Source organism: Fulmarus glacialis, unplaced genomic scaffold (assembly GCF_000690835.1).
Source record: "Fulmarus glacialis isolate BGI_N327 unplaced genomic scaffold, ASM69083v1 scaffold26338, whole genome shotgun sequence".
NCBI lineage: Eukaryota > Metazoa > Chordata > Aves > Procellariiformes > Procellariidae > Fulmarus > Fulmarus glacialis.
In genome coordinates, this window is record NW_009230537.1 from 22,158 (window position 1) to 41,791 (window position 19,634).

Consider the following 19,634-nt stretch of genomic DNA (forward strand, 5'->3'; position numbering starts at 1 on the left):
GGCAGATCGGGGTTAGAAGGATATTTGAAATGCCAGTAAATCTTTAGCAGTAAAATGCTACAAGGTTCTACTGCACTTGTGACGCTGATGCATGGTTCTCATGAGGTGAAATCTTGTATCCCATTTCCCTGGGTAAATGCTCTACACTGACAGGTAAAACAGTTGCAGTGTCTCACCTGCAGTTTGCGGAGCTGCTTGATGGCTTCTTCACGATTCTTGTTAGCAGTGTCTATATGGCTTTCCAAATCCTTCAGGTCCATCTCTAGCTTCTTCCTGGCAGCCACAGCAATGGAGCGCTGTTTTCGTTCGTCTTCCAATTCTACCTCCATCTCCCGTACCTGTATGGAGAAATACAGGCATCAGCATTTCAGTACCTTGATTTCCCAACAGCTACTTTTTGCATCCCCCTTTCAAACTGTACATAAGTACAAGCGTGTGACTTGTTTTCATTCTTCCTGCCAGGGGGATGGGGCTAACATTCCTCACTAATAAAGCTACATGGGTTCCTTTGATAGACAAAGGCTGTTTGAACAATCACACTCACAAGGGGTAAAGTCTGTCACAGCTTTGCAGAGCTGCCTGGAGAGTTACCAGTAACAAGAATCTGTGGATTGGCAGTGTCTGTCTAACCATCTTTGGACACAAGTGCCTTTGTATATGGAACACTTTCAGGATTTACAGAGCAATTCTTACTTGTCTGATCAGCTGTTTCTTCTTCTCTTCATTCTGTTCATCACGTCCCTGGAGGTCCCGGTCAAATTGTGCCTTCATGGCCTGTTGGTTCACTTCTAGCCGCAGTTTGGCATCCTCCGTTGCCTGCAGTTCATCCTCCAGCTCTTCCAGCTGTGTCTTCATCTCCTCCACCTGCTGCTCCAGGGCTCGCTTAGCCTTCTCCAGCTCATGGACCTACAGCACAGTACCACACGTGAGGTTTCCTCAAAGAGTGCAGACAATTTCATCTATCCTAAGGGCAAAAAAGTCTAAGAACAGCCACTCACATAAGGCAGGATACAAGAACACTACATCCGCCCCTTGTATTAGGGCAGAAATACCCCTCAAAGCCAGCTGCTCGCATACCTGCAAGCTGCCAGTATGAATCACAATTACCTATTAGTTCCGGTCATGTATGTGTGGTGGTGGGGAGAAAGAGAAAAGCATTTGTTCGCCCAGTCCTGACCTACTGCAGACTTATCAGAACTAGACACCTCTGGTTCTGACAGAATTCAAGAAAATACTTTTTAGCCTCTGAATTTTTTCTTGTCCTTCCTGCTTATCATAACACTTCGGGTCTTGAAATATTGGGGTTACTGTCTTCCATTGCCTGGCTAATCCGTGTATTTTACATCATGCTCACATCATACCTTCGTCTCTGCCACAACAATACCAGTTAATTTTCAGTTTGCTGCTACCTCATTTGGGTCATTTCCAGGCTCTTCGAACCCATCTTTCCCACTTACTAATGTAATACAAACATAACATTCACAAACTCACAATGTGTCCAGTATTCTCTACTACATTCCTCTGTGTTCACACTAGCATAAGTTTTTTGCAGTATCAAACTAACAGTATCACCTGTGTGACATTTCCTGCCCAGATATTTTAACTTCATACTTACACTTTTCCCAACATCATCCTTTGAACTCATCAGGTCTTCCATCTCTGCCCGGAACTGCTTATTGATTCGTTCCAGCTCAGCTTTCTGCTCTATGGCTTCTTCCAGGGCTCTGGCCAGGGAAAGGGCCTTGGTCTCCTTTTCACGGGCTTCTGCCTCAGCACGGTCCCGTTCTTCTGCATACTTGGCAGAGATGTTCTTCTCCTCCGCCAATAGCTACAAAAGCAGAGCATCAGTATTCTAAGAAATTACTGACAATTTTCTAACAAGGTAAACATGCACCTTTTTATTAGTGCCTTCTTCATAGTATTCTGCCATGGATGGAAGGAAACAAGAAAATGCAGCTTCGAAGAATGAAGCAAGCCATCCCACTTTTAATAACTATGCTGACCCCAAATGAACAAACTTCTGATTCCCTAGGCCTGCAACCTACTATTTCCAATTTTCTCTCAAAGATGATCTGCAAACAACACTTTGAACTTGATCTTGGTCTTGATATAAATGTTATCCCTTTGGGAAAAGGGGCATCACTAAACTTCTTATGCATGGAATAGAATTTACTTCTATGAAAGCTTATTTCTCCACTCTATATGCTAGGCCTTAGTTCAGAAATAAATATGCATTCTCCAAGCAGCGTTGCTTAGGTATTCTTAAAGCAGACCTCTCAATAAGATGCACCTACTGAATGCCCAGTGACTGAAGTCATACCTGATCAAACTTCTTCTGCTTCTTCTCTAGGTTGGAAACGATCTGCCGCTGATGATCAAGGTCCACAGTGAGGTCATCCAGCTCTTGCTGCAGGCGAGTCTTTGTTTTTTCCAGCTTGTCATACGCAGTTGTCTTCTCTTCATAACGCTGGCTCAAGCCCTCCAGGTCCTTCTGCAGCTTCTTCCTGGCTTCCTCTGCTGACTCAAGGCAGCCCAGACCATCATCCATCTTCTTCTTTGCATCTATTGCCTGAAGGACAGAAAAGATCGTACATGAAGCCACACCACAGATAACGCTATATATAGTTTACTGGCACCAGAAGTTGAGGAAATAAATCTGTTCATTTCTGAAGGTACTACTCCCCCCTCAAATAATACTATATGACTGAATTCCCAAAGGAATTCCTGGATAGAAATCTGCAAGTAGTTCATATGATTATCAGAACCTCTTCATTTCCTCTCTCACCCAAATCAGCAGGATCACCCTTTCCCAGGAAAGGTTCTGTTACTAGAAGTCAATTCCGCATTTAGATTTTACTTCCTTCAAGACAGAGCTGCACTTACGCTTCCTCTCAAAAGTCATTGGTTTATGGGATGCAGACTCTGTACCTGTTGCTGAAGAATAGAGATCTGTTTCTCCAGGTTTCTCTTTGTCTCCTCTTCTTCTTCCAGTTGCTCTTTGAAACTGTTCTTCTCATCCTCCATTTGCTTCAGCTTAGTGCTGAGGCTCAGTTTTAGGCGAGTCTCCTCCTGCAGCAGCTCCTATAAAGCAAACACCCCAGTGGAACTCAGCACTGCTCCTTGGCTTTAAAGGCTCACACTCCTCACCCACTCTCTCCAGAATGAGTACTTTTGAAGTTGAGTTTAAGTATGCAACTTATTTCACAGATAAGAAAACCAAAGACAGAATTCAAGTAATTGTCTTCCAGTGAGTCAGTAGAGAAACAAAATATTCAGAAGAGTCCTATTCTCTCATACGCCCTAATAATTAAAGTATACTACTTCACCACACAAGCCATCCACAGTCCTTTCTGGAGTCCTTTGAGTAGCACAAAAAGCATTAAAACTTTTCACAACAATAGCATGACTGTACTCTGCTACATGACTTTCTCATATTTAAGTATCAAAGAAATGGACAACAGGCTAAAGTGATTTAGTATGGTTAAAAACGACATTGGTCTTAGAAGAATTGTAAGACACTGGTCATTTACCAACTTAGGCACCAACATTTACTGATTAACGCTGCCAGTGCTTGAACTGAAGGATCTGTAGACACTAAGAAGACCAGTCTTCAAACTAGTGCATAATTTTTGTATAGTGCACTATCTTTGAGTCTGTTTTTTAAAAAGAGTAATAAGTAGACAGAACATCAATGACTGTTCAAGGTTACTTAGTATCTGAGGTTTGGCATGCTCCTCCTTTCCCTTCCAACCTTCTGCGTGGTACTCCATGCTTTATCAAAAGAGCCATATTCTACTAACTGTAAAAGGTTGTTTTATCCCCAAGTATAAGACTAAGCATGATTTTTTCCCTGAAAAAATACCAAATTATTCGAATCTATCACTTCCCCAATATCAACTGGGAAATAAAATTTTCTGCTTAACTACAAATTTACTGGAAATCACACACACACAAAAACCCTGTCAAATGCTTGACTATGAAGATCTCAAACAAGAACCTAGCATTCCAGTGCAGTTCTAGCATTAAAGAGCTCTCAAGCAGAAAGGTGATAGAGGAGGACTTCTAAATCTAATACAGGGAAATATACATATGTTCCACATACTGAGGAAGTGGAAGGAAGATAAATAGCTTGTTTCTGTAGAAATGCTCTCAATACCATGCAATATAACCCCTTAACAAAAAACACCAGAACCAATCCTTTGAAGTGTTGTATATCCAGTACTTAATGGTGTCCAGAGTGATTCCTCACTTTAAAGAATTTGTAACGGACACTGGCTGCACCACACACAGATGCCTTGGCTTCCAAAGCTCTCACCTGTGTATCCTGAAGCTGTGATTCCAGAGCAGAGAAGTCCTTTGCTAATTTGATTGATTTGCTGTCAGACTGGTTCAAAAGACCTGTGACATTGTCCAATTCGACCTGAAAGAGAGATTAGAGTATCAGATATTAGATGCATCAGCAAAAACAAAGCCAGGAACAGGTGAGCAACTATGAGACCCAAAAGTGAAAACTGAGGCACCTCTCAACAGTAATGCACGTATATAATCTCTCAGGGGAATGAATGCATCGTTTCCAAAGTCCCATGAAATATGAGAAGTCAAAAAGAGATTTTTACTTGGGAACGCCTCTGTTGCAACAGCCTTCTGGTTTTGGTTGTTTTGGTTTTTTTTTTAAGGCCTATATGAGATTTTAGACAGCCTGGCAAGAATTTTAAAAGCTTCTATTAAACGAACTCTCTTCTATTTTATACTACCTGCTTCAGGACTGCATCTAGAATCTCAAAATTACATTTTCACACTCCAAAAGATAGTGCACACACCAGCAATGCTCAACTTTTAATGACAACCCTCCATAAAGGAGAAGGCAGAAGACAATGATCCATGTGAATCAAAGGGATTTGTTCCCTTGAAGAAAGGAGGAGAAAACCCTGAATTTCCACATCACCACCCCTCATAACCATCAACCACATTACAAAGCTTCAAGACACTGTCTTCCAAATTAGTTACACAATCATCAGTCTGTTTGTGCCACTCTAGGTTCACAAGCAGCTGAATGTTTACAGAACTGTAATGTACAAACTGCTGCATGCTGAAGGGGAGCAGACATGCTGATACCTTAAGGCTTACAAAACTCAAACGGCAACTGGTCTTCTCAGGTCTGCTCATGATAAGCAACATCAGTCCAAAAGTCCTGCCCTGGCAATGAGTTAAGGAGTTTTCACAGTCTCTGGGAAGCAAACTATGGATTTGTTTTTTGTAGAAACTTTATCCTCAGGATGAACAAGATTTTTGAACTAGCTATGGGGAGGTACCATCCTATAACCTTTTCTCTCTAGCCCTGGGCTGAATCGGAAGCTAAGGAAAACCCATGCCACTCACCTGCAATTTGTTAACCCTCTCAGCCAGTTCAGTCTTCACTCTTTCGCCTTCCGTAAATTTCACCTGCAGTTCTTGGAGCTGAGCATCTACTTTTTTCCGCTTGTGCTCAGCATCCCCTTTGCCCTGCAGAAGAACCTTCACCTCATTGGACAGTTCAGCCCTCTCACTTTCCAGAGCTTGTTTTGCTTTTTCAAGATTTGCTTTCACCTGAAGAGGAGGAAAAAAAAACAGCAAAACCCCTCAGACTTTAGATATGGCAGGATCCTTCCACTGAGTACATTTTTTTTTCCCCAACAAGCAAGCTAGTGTTGCATGTTTAGCAGCTAAGTTGTAGACTGCTTACTCAGAAAAAACAATTTGAACAGCCTATCACTGATAAGCAGGAGACAATTTAACAATCAGAGAAGACAACAATGCAGGAGAAAGTCTTGCACCATCAGAATTCCAAATTAAAGGTTGTACAAGTCAACAAGTGCTAGCGATGAAAAGAATGTCTTGGCTATGCAGTATAACATGCCTGATAGGGAAAAAAGAATGAATGCAACTACTTAAAACAACTTCATATATGCTTCATAGTGAAAAATGATCTACCAAGGGAAGAAGAGCACGTGTATTAGAAGCCTAGTATCATGAACACTTCATGTTCTTCTGCAGCTTTAAGACATGGTCATAGAGCAGCTATCATTTCAGGAAGATTGACTGCTTTGGCCTTGTGTTTTCTGTTCCACATACCCGTTTGGTTTGTTCTAACTGTTCTGCCAGCTCTTCAATAGCTTGTGAATGTTTCTGCCTCATTTCTTGGATTTGAGCCTCATGAGTCTTTGCCTCATCTTCAAGGGTCTTCTTCAAAACCGTTACTTCTTGTTCTCTCTTTGACCTGCAAAATTCACCAATTCCATTTAGATGCCAAGGAGAGAATTAAACAGATGTGTATATCCAATAGCATCTCTAATGCAGAAAAATGCCAAGGTCTGTTTAGCCCTACAAGCTATAAAGACACTTTTCAAAGTTAGAACTTGGCATTGCACCCTTCTTAAGTGCAAGCTGGCAGCATTACTTTCAGCCTAAGAAGTAATAGCCTGAAAGTATGAATGTTCCAGGGGTATCACTAACACTATAGTTAGGGAGCAAACTAACTTTCTTACATCAGGTGAGGTAACGCAGTCTTGACTACAGCTTGCACACTACCTCCTTCTGTAGTCACTGAGGCTGCTAACCAGCCTACCCTGATAAAGGCAAAGACTTGCTTTGGTAAGAGACCAGATGCGGCAGCATTTATTAAAAAAGTCAAAACCAAGTAAGACAACACAGCTACACATTGGAGTTACCTGAGCTCTTGCTGAGCAGCTGTAGAATCTAGCGTGTCTTCTAGCTCTGTTTTTAATGCTTCCAGCTCTTCTCCCAGATCCCGCTTCTGCTTTTCGGCTTTATTCCTGAATGCTCTCTCTGAATCCAGGTCTTCCTGCAGCTCAGTGATCTGGGATTCAAGTTCCCTGATCTTTTTCAGGGCCATGTTTTTCTGAGCTGCCTCTTCTTCCACCCTGTGTTCAACATAGGGTTCTGGTCAGAGCCAGATTCAAACCTTATGTAAATTAAAACCACCTGTCCTACCAAGAATAATCAACAAAAAAGCTGGTATTGGTCAGCTCTACAATATTACATGCAAACTTTGATCCATATATCATCTAGAAATTCCAAGTTCTATTTCCCAATACTTGAGAGAGCATGATTACTTACCTTAAAGAAGGGCACAGAAAGAGACTGACAACAGAAGAAAGTAGAAGAGAAAGCACCGTTTTACATTGGAAATTGGACACTTTACTGAACAGATGAATATAGCAACTACCAGAGAGACAGTGTGTTGCCACTACTTTATAACCCCATCTGAAACCTTATTGCTCCAGTGAAACGTGTGCAGTGCACATACATTCATAGTCTAGCTCTGTACAGAGAGCGTGGCAGTGAGCAGCAGCCAAAGAACTCTGATGCCGAGGACATGGATCTTAACAGTCCACAGGCTGAAATACAACAGCCACAGATTCCACTTAGTCCCTATCCCAAAGGGACACAAGACAAGAAATACTTCCCAACCTGGTGGTCCCTGAACCCCACAGGTCAGGTTCTCACCTAGCTAAGGCTGCCTGCAGCTCCTCTTCCTTCTTCGCCAGCTGCATTTTGAGTTCTGCAATCTGAGCCTGCAGCTCAGCAATCTGGTCATGCAGATCACTGGAGTCCCCTTCAAGCTTTCGACGAGTCTTTTCCAATTCTTGCCTCTGCTTTTCTTCACGTCGCAGACGTTCTGATGGAGATGGGGACACATTAAGTTACACAGACGACACGTACTCAAAGAACGTTGTACGAGCAGAGAAAATAAAGCTATTAAAGCAATAGTTTCTTTCCTAATGATACAACTGTCCAAACTGTAGCTGGAGTGCATTATTCTGTCAGGACCTATACATGCAACTGCCCCCATATTTTACCCTCAGAACATATCTGGGCCATTTCCCGTCCCCTCATCTTACAGTCAAACCTCCTTCCCACTTTTCACTGTAATAAACAATGCCAGCACAATGCCAGTCTCTCCCAACACGCATGCCACACAGGCATAAGCACGCATTAAGTGATGCTGAACACAAGGTCTGCTCTCCTCTTACTGAAACTAAATAGGCTGGCTCCTGCTGTGTTAACCTGGGCAGTCTCCATATGAAGTGCCTCCAGCTTGAACTCTGAAGAACTTGTGCAAATAGGATATGAGAAATAGCACTAACCCTGACAGATTGATGCTGCTGGAAGTAGAAAAGTGGAGACACTCCCACAGCAGGAGAAGAAAGAGAACCAGCCTCTCTTCTCCATTGGCCTGCTGCTCTGGAGAGGATTTTTATTTAGATCAAGGGCTCAGCTGACAAGGCACATAACCTTCAGCCAGCTGCTGAACAGCTCCAGCAAACTGATCAATAGCATACACATTTTAGACTAATTTTTAACCCCTCAGAAACTGGAGAGGACTAAAACTCTAGAAATGAAACTGAAATTCAACAAATTTTAACAAGAAACTACCTAAAACTAAACAGGCAAGTCCTTTGCAGGATCTGCCTTTAAAAAAAAACAATCAACCAAAAAAAAAAAAAATCCAAAACCACCTTCAAGGTCTGTGATCATGGCCTCATGCTTATTCTTGAGTTTGGCTAAACTCTTAGATTTCTCTTCTTCCTCTGTCAGGTTTGTTGTAAATTCAGACATTCTGTCTTCCAACAGTTTCTTTTCCTGCAGAATTGAGAAGGCAGTGTCAAAGCAGTTGCTGGAATTACAGGAGATTTTTCCAGAGTTGACTGTACTTAAAGATGTCAATGTCATGAATGCCTACTCCCGCTACACGGAAACTTGGAACGAAAGAAATCCTTTCAGGATTACAGATAGTATTCAAATAAATGGTTACTTAAAGATTTGTATTTGATAGCCCTTTCAAAGCTGAAAGGGAAGTCTGTTTATGAAATAACTTGATACTGTTTAGCATAACAATGTATCAGAAAACCTTTGCTCATGGATCCTTATTTAGTCAAGGCTATTTAAATATCATACAATACTGACTTGTAAAGAATACAGGCAGGGAGCTAATTCTAAAAATTCAGGTCAGAGTTGTCAAAGACAAGACTGAATTCATTCATAAGTTTCCCTGTATGTGGTAAAGGTCAGCCTTTGGTTGGTGGCTCCAGGAGAAACACCTGCGCATCTTTAGCCCACGTAAAAGCTGCAAGAGTCTTACCTTAGCCAATTTGAGATTCTGATCTTCCAGAACTATCACATCTTCTTCCAGTTTCTTCAATTTGGCCTCTGTGGTCACTTTTTCTAGCTGCAACTTTTGCCTTGCACTTTCCTCTTCTTCAAGCTGCTCCTCTAGTTCCTTCACAACACCCACAAAAAAGCAAGGCATTTATCAGTGCTGCTCACTAACCAATGTAACAGCACAGTAGCAATACTAGAACTTGGAAGGTTTCTTCACCGTTCCTTCAAGGCATTATTAGTACTTTCCAGAAGTGACATCTCTGTCATGACTTAATGCAACATACTGCATTCTAACAAACAAGTTTTCTGCAAAATAGCATTGTTTATTGTGCTAAAGAAGAATGCTACCATTCCTAAAACACCTGGCTTAAGCAAATTAGACACTTGTCTAATTATTTGACAAGTGGCCTTCATCCTCAAGAATAGAACAGCTCATTCCAGATGACTGACTGAACACCTCAGGCTCAGCACCAGAACTGCTGTGTTCTATTGCTATTTACACAGATAGATTTTTCTATGCTTTTTTTTTTTTTTGTTCTCTCTTCCATTTCCCTCCAAGCTGAGACAAGAGAACCACTCTAACCCTTACTATCCTCTTTATTGACAAAAGACAGCATTCCTAAGGCATTACCTGGATGTTCTGCTGCATTTTCTTCTTTTCAGCCTGCAGATGTTGACACCGTTCTTCCTCTTCCTCCACCCTTGCTTCCAGGTCATGACATATCTCCTCCAGCTCTTGTTTCTTGGCTGTCAGGCGGGCTCTTATCTCCTCAGCTTCAGCACAGAGTTCAGTTTCTGCTTGCAACTGTTCCTGCAGCTGCATCTTCTCTGCCATTAGCTACATTGGACACAAAGCCAGAAATAAGACAAGCTCCAATTTACCAAAGCACTTAGCAATCTGTATTAAGTGAAGTTACGCGCTCCTGTGTTCCACAGTTACAGTCTTAATCACTGCAGCAGTCTCCTGCTGCTAATCAAAAGCTAAATATCAAAACATAGTTTTAAAGTGTTTGTTCTCCTTCACAAATCATGCACTGCAACCACATATTAAGTTAGCCTTAACAAATTTCTCAAGATCCATTTGCAACTTGGAGATTGTCTAGTTTTCCCCTGCAAAAGTAACACAAGTAATTATCAGCCCTACAGAAAAACAATCCTGCTGCCATCTTCTGTGTTCCAAACAAAAAGGATTCCATTAATGATGAGGTTGAATTCAATCAGCTTGCTATAATACTCAGCCAAAGGAGACTATTCTTCACATAATGGCTATAGAAGGGCAATAGGTGGTCACTGTACAAAATGACCTGCTAGAGGAACTGAGCTGAGAAGAAAGGCAAAGAAAATTGAACAAGATGGCAGCCAAGTCACATATTTCAACAAGTTGGAATCCCGCAGCTTGTCTGTCAGACCAATAAAGCAAAGTAGATGCTCTCAAGCAGTTGGCCAGGTAGCGAGAGAATGACTTTTACACATGAGATTTGCAAACTCACCTGGGCCTGGAAGGTCTCCATCTCACTCAATCTATTTTCTGCAGCTAGCTGCTTCTCCTTGACCTTTATTAGTTCTTCTTCCTTGGCCATCATCTCCTCTTCCTGTCTGCTTACTTGCAGAAGGGGCTTCACCTGAAAGGGAAATCAAGGGAATGAGACGTGTATAAGGAACAAGGAAAACATGAAGAAATGCTCTTGCACTTGATAAGCATTGAATAAAAACCATTTTAGATAAGTGTCATATTTGAAGGACCGACCAATTGTTTTGTTGTGAACACTGGAAGGATCATAGAGGACTAGATATCATCTACTCTGCCAATAACACACTTTCTGCCCACCCAACTTTTCCTCCAGGATGGGATGCATCAGGAAAGGGTTGAGTAAATTCCAGACCCTCAAGGACTAAGTAGTAATAGCAGGAGAATAGAAAAGTTGCCATACAGTGGGGAAATTCACAGGTAGGTCAATGTAAACGAAAAACAAACAACACCCATCTCTGTGCTCTCCCATCAAAACCTCTTACAAGTCATTTCATAGGAAAGAGAAGAAAAGTTTAAACTCTGCTCTCAACTCTCATTTAGCTGCAAAGTCTCATGGCTAAAAAGCAAGAAATCCCATACATTTAGAAAAGAGACCATTTCTTCATGTGTTCGTTGTCTTTATAAAGGTAAAATATCTACAAATGTAACAAGATCAGACCTCAGTGGTTTTCCTTTGCTCTTACAACCCTGGAGAAAGAGATGGCAAGCCATCCCTGTATTAACAATTTTTGTCTAGCTAAATTGACTAGCCACGTAGTAAGTGACTCTTTGAAGTGTCATACCACCAAAGCAAGCAATCCTCTTACTCTTCTTAGGCATCAAGCATTAAAAGATGACTTCTGCTTTTCCACAACATTACTTGGATATAGCCTTGTACTTGGTTTATGCAGGCATACTGCATAGCTATAAAATATGCTATGATATTCTCTGCCTAAATGAATCAAGGTGTAGTTGCAACCAGCCCAATTGTAGAGGAAGTGGGTTGGGTTTTGTGCTCTGGTTCAACCCGAGAAGCTGAAATTGCAACCAAACTGTCAAAATTGCAAAGGGAAAAATATTACCTTTGTGAACAACCTCCACCATTGCCAGTTCCGCAGTTTCAAATAGGCAGCACAGTTCCTCTGAAGCACTTTCATGGCTGTCAATTGCTGCTGGCGCTTGGCAAAGGCTCTGCAAGGTAAGTGGAGGTCAGACAAAGGAACCCACAGCAGCACACAATTCTCTCCACCAAGCCCTTTCTTAGATACATCTACATTTTTACTTCAGAAGGTTTCCTCCTAAAAAACCAGCAAAATTTCCAGTTAACTTCTCGATCTCTTCAAGGTTTTTTTTCTCAGGTAAGAGTGGTTATCCTTTCCTTTATTCAATTTCCTATTTAATAAAGTTTTTCCCTAATGTCTTCTAATGTGAAAAGCCTCACTATTTTCACTTCAAAAAAAAGGGAGATCTGAAACAGAGGTGTGTTTTCCTGCCAATCTGACAGATACTACTTTTGTTTTTAGAACATTTGCAGTTCTACCTAATAGCTTAAGAGAAATCCTACACCTCCTGGATCAGTACTGTACTAAGACCTTTTCATTTTCAAATTTGCAGTTTGCAGCTCTTCTATCAAAAACTGTGCCTACTGTATAGTATTCCTATAGAGAGGAATAGACTTTACTGCTCTGGTAGTATGTGGGATAGCAGCATGCTGAGTTTCTTGCAGGTGCCAGAAGTCCGGCATTACAGAGATCAGAAAACCCTAAACCAACCATCAACTGTTATATACAACAAAGAAATCATGGCCTTTCTGACAAAAAATAATTTCTAGTCAGCTTTTTTTGAAGAGAAACTTGTACCTGAATGGGAGAAATACATGTTTATAATGTACTTTACAAAATATGGTCCTTACTTTCTGGCCAGGTAGCCTCTGCAGCATGCTTGGAAGCCAATAATAACATCTGTGATCTTCAGGTCTCTCTCTTCTTCAAGATGAGCAAGGACTCCAGCTCTGAAAAACACTTTACTCTGTCCAATTCGATAAAGGTTCGAATCCAGCTCCAATGCTTTGATCTAAAATGAGAGAGAGGAGAATTCATCTCCTGCAAAGACTGCTTCATGTGAAACATCACAAAACATATTTGTGTCTCATGGCTGTAAGATACTCCTTCCCTATAACGAGCCACTCAGGCCAACCAAAGTTGCTAGCTCCCAATAAAGTCCTGTCCCAATTAGAGGAGTTGGAGCTCAGCCAAGCACAGCATGAAATAGAGGTAACCAGAAACAGAAAATGTGATAGAAAGCATTGTTTAATACAACACATCAAGTGCCCTCTTCCTTTCCTAAAGAAAACAGACCTATTTATTTTTTCCCAGTCCTAATCTTTGTAAGAAAAAGGCACCCCAACCAACTTTCCCATCCTTTAAAGGATTTGCTGTCAACACTTACACTAGTTAAGAGGAATAAGGTATAGTCCTTTAAGACAGAAAAAAAGTGAATCCCTTACAACCAAATTCAATTCAGTCTCCTGTGGTCTTCAAGCTACAGAGCCAAAGCCAAAGCCAGAGCTTTGAAGCAGGCAATTCTGCAGAAATTAATTGGAGCCTTCAATGAAAGCATTTGTCATCAGCAGGCCATTACAAAAAGTTTGTTGAAGCTCATACTTTAAGCATGTGCTAAAGGTAACATTAATGCTTCTAAGCACTTTAATTGCATGAATACTGCTGGATTCCATGAAGTGTATGCATCTGTGGAAACAGAAAGATCCTCTTTGCCCAGGATTATTGAACCTCATGCTAGTCAAAAGCCTCCATCTGCAAAGCCAAGAGACAGCTTTTTGCACCCTCCTTCTCTCGGAGAAAACATTTGACTTTGGAATTATAGATATATTTAACATGCACAACTCCGAGTTCCACACCACACCCATAAAGCTTATTCTATTCAAGCAGAGTTTCTGGGATGTCTTACCATCAGCACACAAGCCTGCTTTCCATCCATAAATCCTTTGGGAATTGCATTTGGAGTTAAGATTTCATATCTGAAAAGGAGAAAGCATTAGACTAGTTACACAAGTATATTTGAAAACAACAACAACAAGAAAAAAAATCAGTATGCATTCCTATGGCATTATGAGTTTGACAGCTTACAGTCTTGTTAGAAGAAAAAAATTGCATCGCTAGACAACAGAGTATGTAGCAGCAGTCTTAGATGGCATCCTCTATGCCTCACCTTAACTACAGGCTTACTAGAGAAGTCAAAGATGCTTTTGGGAGCCTTTGTGCCAGGGAATATCAAGGGACAGATGTTCTGTGTTGCTGCCTTTCAAAACAGTGGCAATCTAGTTGCAATAAAATACTTCAATTTTTGCACTTATGTCTTAACTTTGCCAGGGTAAAGACACTGTCAGATTCTTTTCTAGGCCTTACCTTTGTCTGAATTCCTGGAATACAACTCTGTTGGGGAAACCTTGACGACAAATACGGATTCCCTCCAGCACTCCATTACAACGAAGCTGGTCGAGGACCAAGTGGGGATCTAGTTTTCCAGCCTAGTAAGGAAAAAAACATATTTTATAAATACTAGCATTATTTTACAGGCGGGTCTTACTCCCTTGCCTCCCCCTCTTTTTTGTAAAGCAGCCAGTTGTCTCTTTTCCAGTTACAAGCAATTGAAAGCTTTTACGCCACCTTAAGAACTGCAAAGATCAGTCTCCAAAATTGTGGTAAGTATACAGTTATTTAGGATGACCTTAAAAAAGATATCCTGAGAAAACAGGACATCTTTAAGATTTCTTGCAAAACCTGACAAAAGATAGCAATCCAGTCACATGCCCCTGGAAGCCCGTGTAAGACTGCATGGGCTGTACTGTTACGGCTGTTTTTACCTTTTTCTCATGGTTGGGGATAATACAACGGACGAAGTTGGGGTTGGTGTTCCTCAAGGTAGCCATCAGTTTAGCCAGCTGTTCTTTATAGAGCTGTCCCACTGTTCGGAACATACCCTTCCTGGTTTTAAAGGCCCCTGGCAATGCTGTATCTGACATACCAGCTACCTGATCCAGCCCAACAATACGGTCAACTAGAGAGAGCACAAGGAAGAGCATTAAAATTCTGCCACAAACAAAGGAAGCATTGGAATGTACAAAGAACATCTCGGTAGAACAGGATAAATGAGAGGAGCTGCAGGATCCTTTTTGCTTCATCTCTACACAGATGTTGACTCCTGTACAGAATTTGTGCAGGGATAGGAGCAGGAAGGAAAAAAAAGCAACAGCTCGCTATAGGAAGTTTGAGTGATGGAGTCAAACTTACTCCCAAACATATTCTGCTGATGCTCTGGATGGCAGCTCTGGAAGAGCAATCTAGAAGTGAGTTTCAGATGCTTCTACTTGCTTAAGTTACAATGAAAAACAATAAACCAAGAGTTCTAGCTGCTAGCCCAGCAGAGTCAACTATTAGTTAACTCTGACCCAGAAGGGGCCACAGCTAGAGAAAAAGCCCAGCTTCACTCTTGCATTACAGGCAGAACTGCCATGACCGGTGATCAGAAAAGCTGTATCTACTTGTAAACTGAGCAAACATGGTGAAAGGCATGGTAAAACGCATGACAGAAACCAAACCTCAAGATACCACTGTTCGAGCTATTTTTGGAGTACAAGTATTCTATGACAAAGACATGAACAATACCACTACGAGAAAGTCAGAACTCCCTGCCCCAACAGTTCCTCCACTATGTCACAGTGACATCCAAACACTTATGAAGCTATCACCTTGATGGGTGGACTCCACAGATCCTTTGTTTCAATAGAAGCCAGCTAAATCTGAGAGTAGCAAGGGCAAGAAGAAACTAAAGCATTACTTTTTCTCGTTGCTCTCCTACATGGAGACAAAAATTCACTCACCCAACCAAAACCAACTGTATCGCTATAAATTTCCCACATCTCCAGTACATTTTTATTAAGGGCTTCAAGTTACTACTTCACTTTATCTTTAATGGTTGGCTGATGCCTACACTCAGGCTCCCAGTCTTCACTTCAGAAAACACATCAACTTGTGCTCAACTGGATTATTAAAAAAAACTGTTAAGAGAAACCCCTACAAAAAAAGAAACAAGAAAGGATACTCTGATTTACAGCTAATACTAATTTAGAACTTCTCAATTCTAGAGCAACTGTTATAATAGGGTCAAGGTTGTCTTATCAGAAAGAAAAGAAGGTTATGTTACTAGATGACATCACAGGGAAATCCACAGAAGAGTGTCCCAGATTGCAGCTGGAACAATCCTCTTAAAAATCTTGAGCCCTGCAATCTACATCAAGATAGCAAAAAGGACAGTCACTTGCAACAGAAGATCCAGCTAAGAACAATAAATGAGAACTGATCAGCTGTGGTTCAGTTGACACTTCAAGTCCAAAACGAGTCTCACACAGCAAAGGCCTTGTTAGGCACAAGTTGCTGATGGCCATTTTTCAAGCAGTACAAGTTCCTTTGCCAAACTAACTTTCTTTTAATGATCAGCAGCTGAAGTCAAATCCCAATACCAGAATCAATGTTAAACTCGACTTCAGTTTAAATGCAGTCTCAGGAATCTTCCTTCCAAATCTTCCAAGAAATACAGCCTTGCTAGCTCTACATTCAAACAGTTGACAGGGATTTGCTTTTAGCTGTTCCTATGCTAGTCTTGCAAGAGCAACCTTTAGCACCTGAACATGTCCACATTTTTCTTGTATCCACTTGCAAGGTGAGAGTTTTGCTTTTGTTTTAAAGTCCATGAGGAGCTACTAGCACAAAGCAGAGGAAATGAACAAGACAGACAAGCAGGTATGACAAAGGGACAAAGAGAAGTTAACGGAAGCATTTCTTGCATGGCTCTAGGATGCATTACACACATGACACGACAGCTGGGTTTCTCAGTCACCTGGTTCTAGATGAAGAATAGGAAAGTGTTGATAGAAATAGGCTCTCTGAACGTTCTGCATCTCTGCAACAGACAGAGACGTCAAAGAAAACCCACCACAGAAAGTGACAGCAACAGTAAGACTCAAAAGCAGATAAACCCAGAGAAGATAGAGTAAAATATTGAACAACACTGCAGCAAGAACACACTAGTTGCAGGACTGAAAACGTAGATTCAACCTCAGATCTTGCCTTTGAGCGTTGCAGCTACGCAAGCTGCTGGGACATAATGGTGCATTCATATTTTATCCTGGCATTCTCAGTTTTGAGGAATAATTGCTATATATACAGTAAGTTTAACGTAAATTGATGCAAGCGAACCTTTCTCTTGAGTTACAGTGAACTTTTAATGCAATACGATGATCTAAGCAATGGATGTTCCAGATAATGCTCATCTTGGTGTCTTAGTCTTCAGGGAAAGAAGCAACACAGCTCATCACAGACTTTTGAGGATCAAACAAACTCTTCCACATAAAACAAGAGAAAACAAATGAGATTAAGTTTAATTACATACCATCTTTCCACAGCTCAGACACAAACTTATCCGATGACTGGTGGAGAAGAGTAGCAATGTTATCATTCAGCGGATCCATATTCTTCATCAGCCATTCATCTGCTTTATAATCCACCTGGAGAAGATAAACACATCAAGAAACTTGGAGGGACTTTCTGCAGCACAAGATGCAACAAGATCCTGCAAAGTCTATAAAAGTAGAGCTTCGCACAATCAACAACGGATTACCTAATCGTTCTTGGATTTGCCATCTAAGCAAGCATACCAACAAATTTCAAACCCTAAAAAACAGCTGCATGTTCTGTTTTGTCAAGTAAAGGGAACGGATTTGCAATGCTAGTTTGCACCACCCAGCGTGTGACAAAAAACAACTGCATCATCATTTTTGGTGATGAATTCTTGATGCAAGGTTTCTGAAAAGTACTTCCAGTTTCACCAAGTCACAGAGAACAAATTTAAATTGGTGTCAGTTTGACATGTCTTCAGCTATACATATATAACTTGCAGGCAAATCCTCTTAGGCCCTGTCAGGTCCACAGCAATGGAACAACTTTCTGAAGTCTTCCACTGGTTTCCCACAAGCAGCCATGTTGTAAAGTAGCCATTTCTAAGAAGCAGTGGTTATGCATTAGAAAATACAGCAGACCTTCCAATATTCACATTTTAGCTAATAATTCTTTACCTTGCCAGCATAATGTATGATACAGAAATCAGCTTTGTCTTTCAGCTGTTTTGGCTTCTGAAATTTGGGGTGGGTGCCTTGTTCTTGTACAACTTTTTCCACAAAGCTTTTGTCTGTTGCTTTTGGGAACCAGCACTCTTCATCCAGCAGGGCCAGTATACCAGGAGGCCCAGCCTTAAAGAATGGAAACATCAAAACATCATTAAATACATGACTACACCAATAATTAATGCCTTTAGACAGCTAGAAAAAGAAAAAGGATACCTAAGCCTGATCCCCATCGCATTCATCGGCTGCGTGGTATCAGTTCAACTACTTTTATACTAATAGAAATTGTTAATAATTCTTCAAAATCCTCATCAGAATTCTGAACATTTTTATGAGAAGGTCTCTTCCATGGCATTTGTCTAGGCTGTTTTACGTGGCGGTGAGGGGGGAAGAAATCTTTTTAATAGAAGGAACACTATCACACTGTTCTCCAAATATCCAGATGTCTAAATGCAGAAGACCATAGCAGAACATTTCACAAACTTGTCCTTACTATTAGAACATCTACTATGAAATTTATAAATTTCCAGGTTTCATTAGAGCAGAATGAAAGCAACAGAGACTCACAGCTGCTCATGACACTTACAGTTAAGGAAGTTCACACTACTTATTGTAAGCCACACATACCTCTAGCACCATGCAGATCTACACAAATGAAGACAATTTTGTGAGAGGAAAAAGACTAGATCTATTTTCATGCAATATTTCCTACAGAACTGATACTAACAGATTTATTGGTGACATATTTTCAGACAAAGAGGAAACTGTTCACTTCTGCTTCTAAGCATACCACAGTGTCAGTAGAGGATTACAAAAGCTAGAAAGCTAGTTTCCAGTCTACAGGTAGAGATTATGTGCTCAATGACAAAATTAGCGCAGCTATTTCTTGCTGCTCAATGGTACAAGAACAAGCTTACCGGCTTCTCTATGAGGTCAATGCAGGGTTGCAGATCCAGGCCAAAGTCAATGAAGTTCCACTCTATGCCCTCCCTCTGGTACTCCTCTTGCTCCAGAATGAACATGGTGTGATTAAACAGCTGCTGCAACTTTTCATTTGTGTAGTTAATACACAACTGCTCAAAGGAGTTCAGCTAATGAAGAAAAAGGTAGAAAGATGTTTTGAAGTCACACCTACTATACTCTTAGCACAAAAGGTCAAATCTACAGTTCAGGAACTTAAGCTAGTGTTCTACGTGGGGTGGACAGCCCTTTGTCAGTAACCCCATTTGCTTATGAACTGCCTTTCCTGTCACGTGCCACTCCATCACTGCTGCAATCCCTAGGGAAGTTCATACACACTGTTCCTCAGGCTTTGTAAAAGAATGTTTAGTCGTAAACAGCAGAAGAATTACTGCAGCTACTTAACCCAGGAACAGAAAAGACTCCAGTCTTCTCACAAACTCAAGAGCTGGCAGGTCCTCTTCATAGGAAGAGGAAGCAACAGAAGCCCAAAGACAAATTCCTAAAAGCATGTGGATTGGAAAGTCCCTTTTTAATCCTCACATATAAAATCAGAGCAAGCAAAGTGAGGGAAATTTCTTCAACATCTCCAGATTTCTTCAAACTGTAAGGACAAGGTTAATAACCCACAGTTAGACCACACTAAATATAACGCAGTTGCTGAAGAGAATGGTCCTGATCTACTTCCTCCATGTTTCAGTAATTCCTAATCATGCATTTCCACTCCCCTCCTTTTCATGAGATCCAGCAACCATGAAACCAAAGGTAGACTGATCAGAGAAGGGGAAGGGCGGGGCGGGGGGG

At 41.1% G+C, this 19,634-nt stretch overlaps 1 protein-coding gene across 1 annotated transcript in view; it reads right to left on the minus strand.

Moving 5' to 3' along the window:
• Nucleotides 1-19,634, minus strand: part of MYH9 (myosin, heavy chain 9, non-muscle) — a 56,182-nt gene that overhangs the window by 5,442 nt on the left and 31,106 nt on the right. Inside the window, exons 12-33 of the mRNA XM_009584282.1 lie at nucleotides 18,788-18,961; nucleotides 17,823-17,996; nucleotides 17,141-17,255; nucleotides 14,556-14,749; nucleotides 14,098-14,219; nucleotides 13,640-13,709; nucleotides 12,585-12,745; nucleotides 11,755-11,863; nucleotides 10,653-10,784; nucleotides 9,794-10,000; nucleotides 9,143-9,280; nucleotides 8,520-8,643; nucleotides 7,507-7,678; nucleotides 6,708-6,920; nucleotides 6,112-6,256; nucleotides 5,380-5,586; nucleotides 4,316-4,420; nucleotides 2,929-3,081; nucleotides 2,321-2,569; nucleotides 1,616-1,828; nucleotides 694-906; nucleotides 177-338 (exon numbers count right to left, since the gene is read on the minus strand). Of these exons, the coding sequence (XP_009582577.1) occupies nucleotides 177-338; nucleotides 694-906; nucleotides 1,616-1,828; nucleotides 2,321-2,569; nucleotides 2,929-3,081; nucleotides 4,316-4,420; nucleotides 5,380-5,586; nucleotides 6,112-6,256; nucleotides 6,708-6,920; nucleotides 7,507-7,678; nucleotides 8,520-8,643; nucleotides 9,143-9,280; nucleotides 9,794-10,000; nucleotides 10,653-10,784; nucleotides 11,755-11,863; nucleotides 12,585-12,745; nucleotides 13,640-13,709; nucleotides 14,098-14,219; nucleotides 14,556-14,749; nucleotides 17,141-17,255; nucleotides 17,823-17,996; nucleotides 18,788-18,961 (3,552 nt within the window). The remainder of the gene's footprint in view (nucleotides 1-176; nucleotides 339-693; nucleotides 907-1,615; nucleotides 1,829-2,320; nucleotides 2,570-2,928; nucleotides 3,082-4,315; nucleotides 4,421-5,379; nucleotides 5,587-6,111; nucleotides 6,257-6,707; nucleotides 6,921-7,506; nucleotides 7,679-8,519; nucleotides 8,644-9,142; nucleotides 9,281-9,793; nucleotides 10,001-10,652; nucleotides 10,785-11,754; nucleotides 11,864-12,584; nucleotides 12,746-13,639; nucleotides 13,710-14,097; nucleotides 14,220-14,555; nucleotides 14,750-17,140; nucleotides 17,256-17,822; nucleotides 17,997-18,787; nucleotides 18,962-19,634) is intronic.